Source organism: Phaseolus vulgaris, chromosome 2, assembly GCF_051622355.1.
Source record: "Phaseolus vulgaris cultivar YP4 chromosome 2, ASM5162235v1, whole genome shotgun sequence".
In the NCBI taxonomy this organism is placed as follows: domain Eukaryota; kingdom Viridiplantae; phylum Streptophyta; class Magnoliopsida; order Fabales; family Fabaceae; genus Phaseolus; species Phaseolus vulgaris.
The window spans coordinates 42,197,482-42,213,600 of NC_143499.1; the positions used below are offsets into that span (position 1 = coordinate 42,197,482).

General features: G+C 27.3%; 1 protein-coding gene across 1 annotated transcript; it reads right to left on the reverse strand.

The window, feature by feature from the left end:
- Positions 1 to 56: 56 nt before the first annotated feature.
- LOC137812203 (sulfite exporter TauE/SafE family protein 3) lies at positions 57 to 10,779 on the reverse strand. Its single transcript, XM_068614120.1, has 12 exons — positions 10,392 to 10,779; positions 9,912 to 10,071; positions 7,794 to 7,994; positions 7,644 to 7,708; positions 7,367 to 7,394; positions 7,174 to 7,262; positions 6,966 to 7,052; positions 3,923 to 3,973; positions 2,416 to 2,637; positions 2,228 to 2,321; positions 772 to 912; positions 57 to 307 (listed from the first exon to the last, which is right to left on the reverse strand). The coding sequence occupies exons 1-12, from the start codon at positions 10,554 to 10,556 to the stop codon at positions 216 to 218; spliced, it is 1,395 nt and encodes a 464-aa protein (XP_068470221.1). The 5' UTR covers positions 10,557 to 10,779; the 3' UTR covers positions 57 to 215.
- Between the last annotated feature and the right edge of the window lie 5,340 nt (positions 10,780 to 16,119).

The window sequence follows — 16,119 nt, forward strand, 5'->3', positions numbered from 1 at the left end:
AACGTGTGATTTTATTGAAAAACTCGTACTTCAGAATATAATCGAAAACAAAAGAATTTATTTTGTCTGCGCAAAAAAAGAAACAATTTATTTGTCAATAATGAAAACGTTTTACACAAACACTATCGTATATATAGAATAGATTTAAATGCTTATGCAGCTTTAAACTAAATAGTTGTGTTCTTAATACAGTCCCTAAAAACATAGTTATGTCTTTAACTTCTAACCCTGTAGGAGCAAAGATCTCCAAAACCCATGTTCTCCTTCTGTTCGATCCTTTTAATCAGGTTTGCTATGCCTACTCCTCCTGCAATTTGAAATAAATGAAAAAAAGGTTAAGTCATTTTGTAAATTTGTAATCTATTACTGATTATTGGAAATGTCAAAGCATATGCATGAATAAATTTTCTTTAATTTTTCTAAAGTAAGTATATGAGGTCCCTATAATTTAAAATGCATTGTGTTGATTGTAACAAATAAAAGTGTATGTTTGTGGCAATCGTTGTGATGATGGTGTAAGCACTTTGATCCTATCAGTATATTCCAACTGATTCCAACTATGGAATCAATATATATCAGCAAATCGTTTATTACTCTCTGCAACTTAAAGCACGACAAGTTGTTGAAATAGATGTTAATAAAATAAGATAAGGGTAAACAGCAACCACAAGTTCTTACTGAGATTAGTATAGTGTATATAGTACTGATAGGGTACTAATCATCCTAAAAAGGAAGAAGAATCCAAAGGAATATCGTGCAAAATGCACTTGCCTAGTGATATTCCACTCACAAAAACCGTGAGTGCAAGGATGAAAATTATCAGAGACGTTCTCCCCAATATTGCAATAACCTTTCTCACCAAATGCTGCCCAACCAGTGCAGCAGCAGTGGCTACTGCTACAAAGTAAAGTGCTGCAAAATAATCACACGTTAAGCATTAAAAGCTCCATCTTATGAAGTAACTTTGTACTTTTAGGTACCAAAAGTTTTATCACTAAACATATACTATCATAAAAAAAAACTATTAAAAATTACAAAGTTGTATACATTCCACTTCTTATTTCATATTCATGTAACTTCTTCACTTTTAATAAATTTTGTGTTAAACAGTGATTTCGTTATATATATTTTATATATATTCATGTAACTTCTTCACTCTCAAATACTATTTAACATAACTCTAAACAGTTATATATATATATATATATATAAAAATTAGAGTTATGTTAAATAGTATTTGTAGCACTTAACAACCCTTCCTTTTTTGTCAGGATTATGAATTTATCTCTTTTAAAACAAGAAAATAATTAAATATAAAATTTAATTTTATAGACAAAAAGTAGTTAATTATTATATTAAATAAATTAGATATTATTTTAAAGATTAAAAAAATTATTGATATTTTAAGTAATTTATATTATTAATAAAATTTATAGATTAATTTTCAAAATAATATATAATTAATTATCAAGGTTTTAGCTACCAACTTTAAAATATAAAGTAATTGATAACTAAAATATTGATAGTTAATATCAATTTAAAAATTATATTTATTAATTAATTATAGAACTTATTTTAGATATTAATATTTTTTTTAGTTTATAAAATAATATTTTATTTAATTAATAATTACTTTTTTTGTTTTTAAAATTAATTTTTATTTAAGTTCTTATAGTGTGTTTTTTTTTCTGATAAAAAAAATATCAGTTCAATTTACCTCTTTGTAGTTTTTGTCAAGTGATATCTACTATTTGAGACGGTAATTTTAGTTGAATCACATCAGCTATGAAATACTTTTGCCTTTTTCATGGGGGAAATGTATGCCCAATATTGTATAAAGATTTTACATTGATTTAATTTTAAATTAATTTCATAAAATTTGGCAAATCTGTGATTCAACTATATACATATATACTAAACCTACTCACTGCTTATACTATTATTTTTCTTAACCAACTAATCATCTTGATGTGATAAATTTGTTAAATTACACATCCTCTCAAATATTTGTTAGTTCCTTTAGCATGCAGTATTTAAGTATATTATCCGTGGGAAATAACTTTTAGCATGTTGATAAGTTTATATATTATTATTAAAAGTCAATATAAAGTGATAAAAAACTCAATGATTAATTGTAAGAGTGATGTTTACTCTATCAGTGGCCATGATATAATGGTTAGGTTATTGATAAGCCCTTGAATTTGTGGTGGTTCATGTATACACTTACCATAAGGAACAGGGAAACGTTTGAGAAGGTAATATTCCACCACGGACATGGATGCAGAAAACGTCATTGCAAAAGTGGATGTAGCACTTGAGACCTAGCTTGGTGGAAAGTGGTGGTGAATGAGAGTGAATTCCATGTGGAAGAAGATGAGAAGAAGAAGAAGATGATGATGATGATGAAACGTATACCTGAGGAGGAATTCCTAGTCCAATGAAAAGTGGCCCCAAGATGAATCCTCCACCAAGACCCAGCAACCCACCAATTACACCAGCAACCAACCCACACGTACAATAAACCATTAACTTCCCTACATGCAAACCTCTGTATTCATCACCCAGTGATGCTATCACTCTCTTTCCTTTGTACAGAAGCATCGCCTCATAAAAACTTGTTCCCACAGTGATAGGCACCTGATATCATAATAACATAATCACCACTACAATATCTTCCTCTGCTTCATTCATTCATTCTAAGACTAAAATCACGTTTTTTTATGTTAAGACCAAATCAATCATCAAAAAATAATAAATATGAACTACTTTATGGTAGTCCAACCCTTATACATGCCCATAACACAACCCTTCTAAATAATCTAATCCTTACAAATCAACTCAACCAAAGGAAGAAACCTTGTATAAGCTCACTTAATTGAAAACGTACTAAACACATGATCAATGCACCACTCAGAATAAGTAAAGCGAGCAAAAATAGATTTAGATGTATTCACATTCAACACTTCATTTCGTAGGTAAGGTTAGCTTGTATTAAGAATTGAAATTAAGTGTTTTTTTATCGTCAATAAACAATTAAATTAAATCGGTCCACTTAAGGAGTGATCTAACCCTCATACAGAAAATAAAAGATAAAAGTTTATTTCCACCTTTGTATCTAAAATTCACAAATTAATCATCTACTTCATTTCCAACACTAATAACTGAAGAAAAAAAAAACAACGCATCAGCATTAAATCGAGTATATACATACCAAGGATTCAAGACATCATCCAGAGAATGAGAAACTCACTGATGGTATCTTTGACTGTGTAACTTAACTTTTATAACATTAATTTATAAAGTAAGATTTAATGACTGTGATATCATATTAAGAAATAAACTTTAAACTTAACTTAACTTTATAAAACTGACTTATATGATAATATTAAAAATAAACTTTAAACCTAACACTACAAGAAAATCATTAAATAGAAACAAATTTTAGAGACAAAAAATAATTAGTAGTTATAACGACTAAATTGAATATTATTTTAGAGACTAAAAAAGTTATTGGTTTCTAAATTAGTTTATATTACTGATAAATAATTTTTAAATTAATATCTAATTAACTATCAAGGTTTTTCTACCAAATTTAAAATTTAAATAATTGATAGTTAAAATCTTGATAATTAATTAGATATCAATTTAAAAACTATTTATTAATAATAGAAATTAATTTAAAAATCAATAATTTTTTAGTTTGTAAAATAATATCTAATTTAATTATTAGTAACTAATTATTTTTTGTCTTTAAAATTAATTTTTATTACTTTATTTTCTTGTTGTAGTGTAATTTAACTTTATAAAACCAACTTCTATAATATGTTTTTATCTACATGTTTATAAAATATTAAATCTTCAAAAATCTGAAATGAATAACAAAAACTTCTGTTTCAGACAAATTTCAACTAGCTATTCGTACCTGGAGCAGGTTCAATACCCAATACAGCACTGAACAATTTGTGGTGTAGTTCTGATTCAAAATCGAAGGAATATATATTAGCATACAGCAAAGATGTTGATGAACTAAAAAAACAAATATAAAGAATACAAATTGTACCAAATATGAAAATTTCGTCGAAGCTACACTTAATTTGAAGGTTTGTTATCACAGAACTTTTAGGATATTGTTTAGATAAATATATGCATGTTGACTTGTTATTTAGACTTTGGAAATTATTAGTTTGATTTTAAAATTAAAATGTTAGTATTTGAATTTTGTGTTATTTTACACTTTTTGTTTTATACCGAGTACATGAATAAAATATTCATAAAATTTCTATGCATAATATATTTATTCATTTAAAAATATTTTTCCTTAAGGTACTTCTTTTATTTTTATTTTTTTTAGGGAGAGTTATGATATTTGGCAATAATATATAATGCATTTATGGGATTTAGACCTTTCGGAAGAAGTTAAAATACTCCTATGATGCAAGACAATCCATAATAAGAATACAAAAAGAAAGAAAACTCAAGAAAGCAAAGGGAAAAAAATCTGTTAGTATTTCTCACACCGTTTGCACTTCATCTATTACTCTCAAAATTCTTCACAAATTAATATATTTTTATGCATGGAAAGTCGATAAAAAAAATTCAATCACCTTCAACTCAATATCTTCAATTCTTATAACTCGTAAAACTTGTTAGACATTCGGTGTTAAAAAATAATTAAGAAATTTTAACCGAACATTGGTTTCTTCCTAACATAATTTGACCTGGATTAACTAACTTAACTCAACCTTAGTCTGGATTGACTTAACTCACTAGTAGTCGACTCAACTTGATTTGGACAAGGAAAATTCAAGTCGACTCATCTTAATTGGGTTGGGCTCGATCTAGTCTTAATTAGACTAAAACCAACATGAGTCTAGTCCAACTTGACTGAACGTGAATCAGCCTCAAGACGAATGAAACATAGATATGTCTTGACTCAACTGTTGGTTCCCGACTCAACTCAACTTAGATCCGAGTCTAGACTCAATCTGGACCAAATCGACTCGACTCAATTTAAGTTTGACTTTCTCTTACTCTGACTCGGATTAACTAGGTTTGACCTTAATTGCATGAACCTGATTCAGTGTTATCAGAATGGAGAAGTATATGAGATAATTAAACGAAACCCAAACAAATTGGATGGCGTTTTTAGTAAGTGCTATTAATAGGCATAAAATCTATTATTCTATAATTGTGGAAAAAGAAACTTTATAATTATACATGAAATATATATCACGCTTCGTGTCTCCTTGAAAAAAAAAATATTTTTTTTTTTCACAATTCAAGAATCATGAAATTCAGGGCCAAGTAGTCATATCCTATCAGCAATATCAAATCATCTATCTAAGCCTTCTTTGATTATTTACACTCTTTTACTCTTTATAACTTGAAATGTATGTATAAATATTTGTAATTTGAATTTGAAAAAGTTTAGTTTTTGAAAGTTTTTCTTGTGATTAAATTAGGAAAAAATAAGAATATAAACTTATTATTTAAATTTAGGAAGTTATTATCTTAACTTTAAAATGGAGATGATTTTAGCATTTAAATTTTATGTTATCCTTTTATTCTATGAATAATAAAATATTCATAAGAGCCTTCACATAATACATCTCTTCTCGATGCAAAAATATATTTCTTAAAATAAACAAGACACTACTAGGTTAACAGGATCTGGTAGTGGAACTTAAAGTGGAGAAGGATTTTTTTTTTTTGGGAGGAGGATCAAGTAAGCCAGCTTCTAGAGATAATTTCTAACAAGAAGCTCGAGGTGGAGTCAGAGGACAGATGGGCTTGGAAGGATAGTGAGACAACAACGTTTTCAGTCAAGTCAGCTTATAGGTCTTTAAGGAGAGACGGAGGAAGGAAGTTTCAAGACTGTACAATTTTTTCTGGAGGATTAAGACGCTTCCTTCGGCCCATGTTACAACTTGGAGGGTGAATGAAAACAAGGTTGCATCCAAGGTAAATCTAGAGAGACACAAGGATAGGGATCGAGAGCAATCTTTGTTGATTTTGCAAGCCGTTAGAGGAGTCAACAAATCATTTATTCTTAGGATGTAGAGTTGCTTGGCAAATTTGGAATCTTTGTTATGACTGGTTAGGAGTGAGTTCGGTTGATCATAACATTCCTAGGTCACATTTTGAACATTTCAAAATCTTAGATGCATCTACTTCAGTTAATCTTGTTATGGGCAATATTTGGATTTGGTTAGTGAAATTGAAGACACAAGAATAATTGCTTATTTAAAGGTGTTTATTTAAAGGTGGTGTGGTTGATCACTCTGAAGTTTTTTCCCTAACACAGCTTAAGGTTTGATCCTGGATTGTTTCAAAGATATCGTCAATGAACTTTTTCGTTCTCTGACTGGTGTCTAGAACCCTTAGTATGTATGTATTTGATTTAATGTTCTTTCTTTAGCTAGTAGTGCAGGGGAAGGCAGTAGGAGAATATTTATTATTTTCAATGTAAAGGTGAAAAGGTATTTTGTTCATTCTTACTCTGTACACTACAAGAAAATCATGAAATAGAAACTAATTTTTAGATACCAAAATAATTAGTTGCAATAGTAACTTAAGTAGAAACCATTTTAGAAACTAAAAACAAAATTGGTTTCTAAATTAGTTTCTATTATTATTAAATAGTTTCTAAATTAGTATTTAATTAGCAACCAAAGTTTTAACTACCAATTATTTAGTTTCTAAATTTGGCCTCTAAAATCTTGGTTGTTAATTAGATATCAATTTAGAAACTATTTAACAATAATATAAACTAATTTAGAAACCAATTCTTTTTGTAGTTTATAGAATGGTCTCTAATTTAGTTACTATTGCAACTAATTATTTTGGTCTCTAAAAATTTATTTCTATTTTATGATTTTCTTGTAGTGATATGAGGGTTGGATCACCCTTAAATGAGCTCATTTATTTTAGTTGTTTTTTCTGATTAAAAAAAAAAAACAACTAACCTTTCCTATCTGCAATGCAAGTATCAAGATCCACACAGATACAAGAATTCCAAGTTCCTTCCAGTAAATATTTTCAATAACAGAAACCTGCACAGAAGTTTTAGATTTATCAGAAAGTACCGAAGTTGGACATGAAAACACCAGCAGCAGCCGATAAAAAAAAAAACAAAAAAAAAACACCAGCAGCAACTGTCTTCATTTTTACTACTTTTTTCCTCGATTGATTGGTATTTATATGACTTTCATTGATCATCTCTTCTGTTTGAGGATGAGCAGCATTACCGGTTCCTCCAGCATCTGATGAAACTCAAAGTTAGCATGACATGTTTGGTAATGTTTTCTCTCCTTCAACTATAGTAACTACAAGAACACAGATCCAAGGATATAGCAGAAACACTTACCATTTGACTGTGCATTCTGCCTGGCTTCCTGGAATTATAACAGGGATATGTAATGAATCAAAACACCAGAAATTGATTCAGTATGCAACTTAGTCCTTGAAAGTGACATTTTGTGTTGCTTTGGTCATGTCTTTAAGGGATGTAATTGTTAGGAAATTTGTCTCTTTTGGTGGCCATGACAAAAGCAACACAAGTTTGTGCTACTTTGGGGACCAAATTGTGTACTGTTTCAAAGAAGTTTAATAGAAAGATGAGGTATATATGTTGAAACAAAAACCTTCTTAAGAATGGTTTCTTTTTTCCATGTTTGGACACCCTTAAAGAATGCATTGACTGAAAGGCCTGTTTCACATTTAGACTACATCAAAAGGAAGCAAAGAAAAATGAAAAAGATCAGAGATTCATTTTTGAAGGAATTGGTACCTACCAATGAAAACTACAATTAACAAAGCTGTTATCATCCAGTCAGGAAAAATGACATTGAAAGCAACTCCAACACTGATTCCAAGCATCAACATTGGTTGAAAAAGAAGTGCTAGGTCATAGTCAACCACAGGCATGTCAAGAGTTGGGTGCCTTTGCTTCAAGTTGTAGAAAACAGTTGCTCCTGCTCCACCTGTAACCATGCCTTCACCAACCAAACAATACAAATTTCACCCATATAATGTTCCAAACATGTACAATGGTACATCAAAATTCATAACATTCTTACCTCATTCCCAAAGCAAATATGTTTTTTAAGTACAAGTTTAGAAAACCTTTTAAAATAGTGTAGTTGTAGATTAGTATTGGTCAATAATTAAGTTTAGAGGAAAATGAGGTCAAGCTGCACAATTTGACAGCACGCATTATGGTTGGGTGCAGATAAATTTGAGTTTAGGGTTTAGGTTTTGATTTTTGTCGTAAGGATTTAATTAGGATTAGTGTCTATGATAATAATCTGTTGTTTTCTGGTTTTATGGTGGACATTAAGACATCTTTGTTAAGTTATCTTATGCTATCTTATTATTGAATGGCTTAGTTGAAAAAATCTAAAGTTTAGCAGAAAAAAATGTATTTGGTAAAGTAGTTACAAATCTTAAAATGTTGCATTTTATTTATTTAATTCGTTAAAAAAGGTATTTGTCAATAATTAATACTATTTTATAAAAAATTAAGGATATAATTATTATTATTTTGTAGTATATTACCGATATTTGAATGGAATTATGATAAAATTAGTTATAGATCGAATCAATAATTAGTTTACTGAAAGATTTTTTTCATACATTGATTATAAATTTGTTTTTTTTATCAAACAATCTTTTACACTCACGACAATATTTTTAGAAAGTGACTAGAAAACTTATCTTTTTTTAAAAATTAAAGTTTTATTGTGAGAAATTTAAATGTTAAGCTGGATAAAAATAAATAAAATAAACAATTAATATAAAAAAAGTTATTTATAAACAAAATGTTTTAAGAATTTGTGTTGAAAATATGCATTATATTATTTTACATTGCTAATGAGTTAGACCAACTGTTTTTTTTTTTCCAAATAGTATTTAGTATCCATTGTTTAATATGTTTATTTCATTAAGACTACTTAATACGCTTAAGATTATGAAGTGTCTGAATTTTACCTGTACATTAACCACTTTCTTAATATTTAAAATATTTATAATTTTTACATTATAAGTTGGAGATATTAAATTTTTGCGCTTGTGACGTTTATGCAGATAAATTTTCCTTTTAAATTTTCAATTTCACTTATTTATGTATTACATTTTTATAACTTTATGCTAGATTTTCGTAATCAGAGTTTGGTACATTTGTATAGTATTCAACTTTATTGATTTAAGTCGAACCAATCTGTTAGATTGGTTTAATTCAAATTACGTAAAAAAACTGATGAGTTAATCCAAATTAATAAAATTAATTAGATTTAGTTTTTAAAGTCCGTCAAAACAAACCAGGACAGAAAAACTAACAGTGAAAATTTCTAAAAACCTTCACAGCCAACTTAGATAAGAAGTTCAACCTTTGAGTTTAAGATAAGCTACATAGTTCTATAAAAGTCTCAGATCTGAGTATGTGAGACATTTTTTTATTAAGGGAGATTTAATTATTATATTTGATAGAATTATTAACATAGTAGTCACATTTTGAAAAAATAATAATAAATAATGTTCCAAAAATTTTATGCATTCATACTTGGGATAAAAAAACATATGTAAGGGTCTTTTTGAAGGTTTTAATTTCATGTTTTATATGAAGAAAAAAAATATTACTTAAAATAATTTCAATTTCGATGTAAATCATAAACCTGTATTTAATTTATCTTGTGATGAAACATTTAAAAAAATTAGTTCAAAAATAAATAAATAAATATTTTGTCCCAGATTGTTATCATACATAGTACTTGCACATCAAAACATGAAAATAATTGAATCTCTAGTTAAAAATTTGGCATTGAATATGGAGTAAGGAAGCAACCCATATATGCCATGAATCTCATAACCCGTTGAGCATGCATTAGAGGATTTAAAATAGTACTAATTCTTACATTTTGATATTGCTGTTGCTGATTTTGCATCAAATCCAACAATTAGGGTAAGCATTGGTACAAAGATGCCACCCCCACCAACACCTCCCACAGTCCCAAATGCTGATCCTAGGAATCCAATTATGCTTCCCACTATTATTTTCCACCCAAATTTCATCCTCTACAACCAAAAACAAAACCATCACAAAGGTAATCACAGTGCAATGTCTTTTTTTTTATCAACAATAAGAATTGAATAAGAAGAATCAGGTTCAACCCTTATACATACCTAAAAAAAAATATGAGACAAATTCACTGGTCTCCCAAACCAATGTCCTTAATATGCAAACACTAAGTTTTTACAGTTTCTATCTTGTGAAAATATGAAAGCTTTTATGATAGAAAAACTCTAAAAAGCATATACAAAAAGATTCTACTACATCCACCTATTTGGTCTAGAAAATGTTATTGTATATAAATTTCTAAGGAGAGTACTCTTACCGGCCAAGTGTGCTTGTAGAAAACTTTAGCATCATGATCATTAGTCTCAACCCTTTTCGTGATATTGAATTCTGATGAGTTCTGATCTGTGTTTTGATGAGAAGATGTAACATAAAGGGAAACAAGAAGAAGAAAAACTATGAGAACCCTATTCATAGCCTTCATTGTACAGCTCTATAGATAAAGAGCAGTTTTCAAAATCCCTTTAGTACTATGACTTTATGTTGCTTCAAGATGAGACCAAGACAACCATAGAAATGTTCAAATTCCTCACTGCAGAGAAACTCGCCAATTGTTGATGCTGCTATGAGCTTAACCCAAATTTTGGAGCAAGAAAAAGAAATCTACAGTTAGGGCTAGCATGAATGTGTTCTTCTGTTCATTCATCATATATCATGGAACCCTATAGCACTAATTATTGGGGAAAAAAAAAGAAGCTTCTTCAGCACACTTTTATCATTATTGTTATTATTATAAAGTGATTTGACGTTTTACAGAAAAAAAAACTATGAAACAAAAACTACTCTTTCTCATTATATTAAATACCTTTTTAATTTATCACATTTTATTGTTATATTGTGACTCACATCTTGAATTAATTAAAAAGGGATGAGATTTAAAATAAGCGTGAGAGATGATAAAACAATAACTAGTTAAAGAAATGTTAAGAAAGTGTACATTGATTATCTTTGTATGGATATATTCTTTGTTTACATTTTTTTTTTATAAATGAATGGGAAAACAAACTTTTTAATTACATTTTGAGTGATTTCAATATCATATATTTATTTATATTTTCTTTTTCCACAAAAACAAAGAGGTATATATAATCCTTTACACTACAAGAAAATGATGAAATAGAAACCAATTTTTAGAGACCAAAATAATTAGTTGCAATAGTAACTAAATTAGATACCATTTTGGAAACTAAAACAAAAATTGGTTTCTAAATTAGTTTCTATTATTTTTTATTATTGTTAAATAGTTTCTAAATTGATCTCTAATTAGCAACCAAGGTTTTAGAGACTAAATTTAGAAACTAAATAATTGGTAGATAAAACATTGGTTGCTAATTAGATACCAATTTAGAAACTATTTAACAATAATAGAAAATAATATAAACTAATTTAGAAACCAATTTTTATTTTAGTTTCTAAAATGGTTTCTAATTTAGTTACTATTGCAACTAATTATTTTGGTTTCTAAAAATTGGTTTCTATTTGATGATTTTCTTGTAGTGTTAGTTATAATAATATTTAATATTAGATGTTGATAGGTTAATTAATAATAAATTTTTATCCATAGGGCAGTGACTCTCATATATAATTAATATTTAAATAGAATAAGATTGTTTTCTGTGATAAATGTGATCTCAAAACAAATAATAAAAAAATATTTTTTTTGCATGTTTTTTGTTTTTATATAAGAAGATGTTACCCACGAATATGTACCTAATACTCCACCATAGTTTTCTTACAATTATTATTTTTATTTATTTTTATTACCACTTTGAATTCGTTTTCATGGTTTTTGAGTAACTTGCTGGTTAAGCTGCATGCATGGGCACTTCATCCATGTCACTTTTTTTGTGTTGTTGGGTCAAATAAGTCACTTTCTTGGTCCGGGAGAAACGCGTGGTAACATGAATATGGATCACATAATTTATTAATTTTAAATTTATTCTCTAAGGCTCTGTTTATTTTTAAGACTCTGTTTTGCTTCAACGTCATAACTTAAGTATAGAGAAAAAGGAAAGAATATGAAAAGATAATGTTCGTGTCTAATTAATTATATGCGAAAAAATGTTTAAACAGCTTCATGAAAAAAAAAAAATCTTTTATATACTCTCACTGATATGAAAAAAAAGAAAGAAAAAATCACTTCAAAGTATAATTTTTTACAATTTAATTTTAATATCAGCGTGATAATTGCTTATGATACCTAACATAATTAATTATATTTACGTTATATATGATATAATTAATTATTATATGGCATAATATAATAAAGTATTATTATTATATAATAAATAATAAAATTATTAAATAATAATAAAATAAATTTATATGATTATACTATTAATAAAAACAAAGATAATAAAAATACTAAATGATATTAATAAAAAAATTATATAATAATAATAATATTAATAATAAAATAAGTAATAATAAAGGTAATTTTTTTATAAATATATAATTCTATCAATTTTCTAAGTTTATTATACTAATCTTAAAAACTTTCAAAAACTTTTCTATTATTTGTTTCATTCTTCTTTCTTTAATTCAAATTTTCTACTATTATTTTCTCTATTTCATTTTTTTCATGACAATGACAAATGAACACATTAGTGGGTATTATTCGAATTTGTCTCAATTTTGAATATTGGATATAAATAATACTTTATTTTTTAAATTTGGTATGAAGACATTTTAAGTATGTACAAATCTATCAACATTCTCTTACTCGTTCAAATATCCATTCTATTGATATTTATTCCTATTTTAAATTATTAAAACACTTTTAATTTATTAGGTAACTGTTAATTTTTTAATTTTTAATTTCACAACTTATTTTTATATCATATCATATGATATTTTTATTTTTTATAATTATTTAACATTTATCTAATTGTTATTTCATACTATCATATTTTTTTATATTTGATCTATAATTTTGTTTTCTTATAAAAAAATTAATTAATATTTAAACGGGACAATACGAATGAAGATGAGGGTGGGACAAATTTTAAAATAAAATAAAATGAATTTTTATTTCATAAATACATATGGAATAGTGAAACTCACACATTTCTCACCTTCATTAGCACACAAATCCATTATCTAACACAGCCTGATATATTTATTTAGCATTTTTATATCATGTATAAAAAAAAATCTCACACGCTCCTTTTTAATCTCTTTCATGAAAAATAAAGAGAATAATCCTTGAATATATATATATATATAAAAGGAAAATTACCTTTCATAAAGGCCAGCATCAAAGAGTATGATACATAGTCTCTAAGCAGAAAATTTTGTTATCATGATCATGGTTGATTTTAAACAACTTGAGTAACGTATATAAATTTACCTAAATAACTCTTATATATGCACATATCTTTTTTCTGCCCAAAGTGTTACTAAATCATTTTAACTTTGTAAAAAGAATTTTTCGCCTCATTTTTCCTATTATCTTTCCTTAGTGCTTAAGATGGTGTTTGTCTCCTCCTCATTTTTGTCTCTCATTCATGTCAATTTATTGATATACGAGTGGTGAGTAATGGTTTTTAACTTCTGCAAAACGAATATGGACAATTGTGTCGCACTCCGAACACAAGCATATGTGGACATTGCTACAATAATACACGAAACAACAAAATGTGTAGGTCCAAATTTCAACACCATAAAAACCATGTTCTTGGTTAATCCCAAAGCCAACCAGTTAAGTAAATAGTGTAACTAATTAGCACCACAAGACAACTTTTAAATCTTCAACTTCAAACTAATTAACTTATTGTCGGAAACAGTTTCCTTGTTTTGATTCCGAGACTTAAAACCACCCTTCTTATGCTACTTGAATTAAACGTCATGATACAATGTGATGTTAATTATATTCGTATTTTCAAAACCAATCATATTTTCTGGTTTTAACTTCTGAACCAAATTGGGTAATGCATGATATAATGATAAGATGGTAATCTTCTTTGAATCTCATGGAAAAATTTCAAAATTACTAGTCTAAATGAAAAAAAAATCACAATTGGTATTTATTTTTTGTTATGGTTGAATAAAATCCTAAATCCAACTGAAAAGATTAATCTATTGTTTTACGAAATTTTTGGCTATTTGAAGAGATACATATCAAATTTAGGATTCACTTCTTCTCAAATCTAAAATATTAAGAAAAATTGATTTTTTAATTTTTTTTATTTCTATTCCATGTGAAACTTAAATTGATAGTTGTATTTTTAACCATTTTTCCCTTGAGTCATTCTTCTTCCATATTGATACACTTTCCTTCAGGTGGAAACATTTCTAATCACAAGTATCTCATTAGTAACTCTTGTATCGTTATTTACCATATCATTAACAAAATATGCATGTTTGAACATTCAAGAAAACTTTCTATATAAGAAATTCTCGTCATATAGGATTATTCATTCATATAGGATTATTCATTGATTTCGATTGTGGCTTGACTCTCCTAGCTTTCACCATAGGATAATTGATGTCAGATACAACAATTTATACTTAACAATTATTCCACCAAAAATCGAACTTTTCGATTGTGACTCAACCTACCTGATTTACACATCACAAGACAATTGTGTAAGAAACAATTGAAAATCGAACTCATGACCTTGATTCTAATTATTGAAATTTTTTAGAAAAATTTCACTTAGAAATATCCAATAATAATTAAACTTGAGTCAAATTTGCACAAGAGATTTCCATCACTTCTAATCCAATTTTTTAAAAAAAATATATAAATATTTTCTTTTATATATTATGAACTTTTTTCACTTATACTTAATTAACGTTGAATGTAGATCGCACTTGGATTTGTAACTTAATCCAACCATATATTTTTCTTATTGAAGTTTAGAAAAATGTAGAATTGATAAAAGGATGCCACCACTCCTGGAGACAATAATGGGGATCTCATCTCTTTATACACCACGGATAGGGTTATATATTCCACTAATGCTGCGTCATCTGAGATGGGATCTGCATACTTTATATCTCTTACTGCAATTATTCTAGGTGGACTAAGGAAACTGGGTTTTCTAAAATCTCTTTTGTTTAAGAGGGAAGAAATCAAAATTACACCTCTGTAACTTTATTAAATGTTACATAATTAACAACTTTATATTAAAAGTATTTTCTATTTAACTGTTATCATAATTGTTATGTCAATTTTTGTTCAAATTTAATAACAATAAAAAGATAATTAAATGTTTTATATATTTTAAAGATATATATTATGTTAATTTTGCAAGACAAAATTATCGTCAAAATTTTATAAAGTTTTACGATATTATTTATAATTTACGCATTTTCCATAAACAAATAGATCATTTTTTATTTATATGAAATTAGTTAAAGTAAATATTTTTTAACAACCAAAAAGAAATATACGATAATATCAACGAAGTCGAACTATGAGAGAGGATAAATAACTCTTAACCTATGGGGTTCAGACATTTTTCTTAAATTGATGTATCCGTGTCGGACATATGTATCGGTGTCAACATTCGTAAGACACTTATCGGTGAAGTGTTCAATTCAAAAAATATTTGTTGAATTTTTGAAAATTCTAGCACGGTTTTAATACAATTTTAAAAGGTACAAATACAATAATTTTATAAAAACTTAAATTTGTTGTATAATTTTTTATTATGATTATAAAAATAAGGAACAAATTATTTTAAACCAGTCATAAAAAATATCTTCCGACTCCCAAAAGAATCTGAAACATACTTTTGCACATAAATATTTATTTTCAATTTATATAATTCAAAATTATATAATATATAGATCTGTGTCCGTGTCAGTATCCGTGTTGTATATGTACTACATAGCTCATAACTATTATTTATAAATAAAAAATAAAAAAAAGTGAATTTTTCCAGTCTACCGATTTGAAGACGAAGTCGGTGAACCGAACCGCACCGATCCAAATTTTGAACTAAGAATAGAAAGAAACAGGAGAAAGAATAAATGTGAGC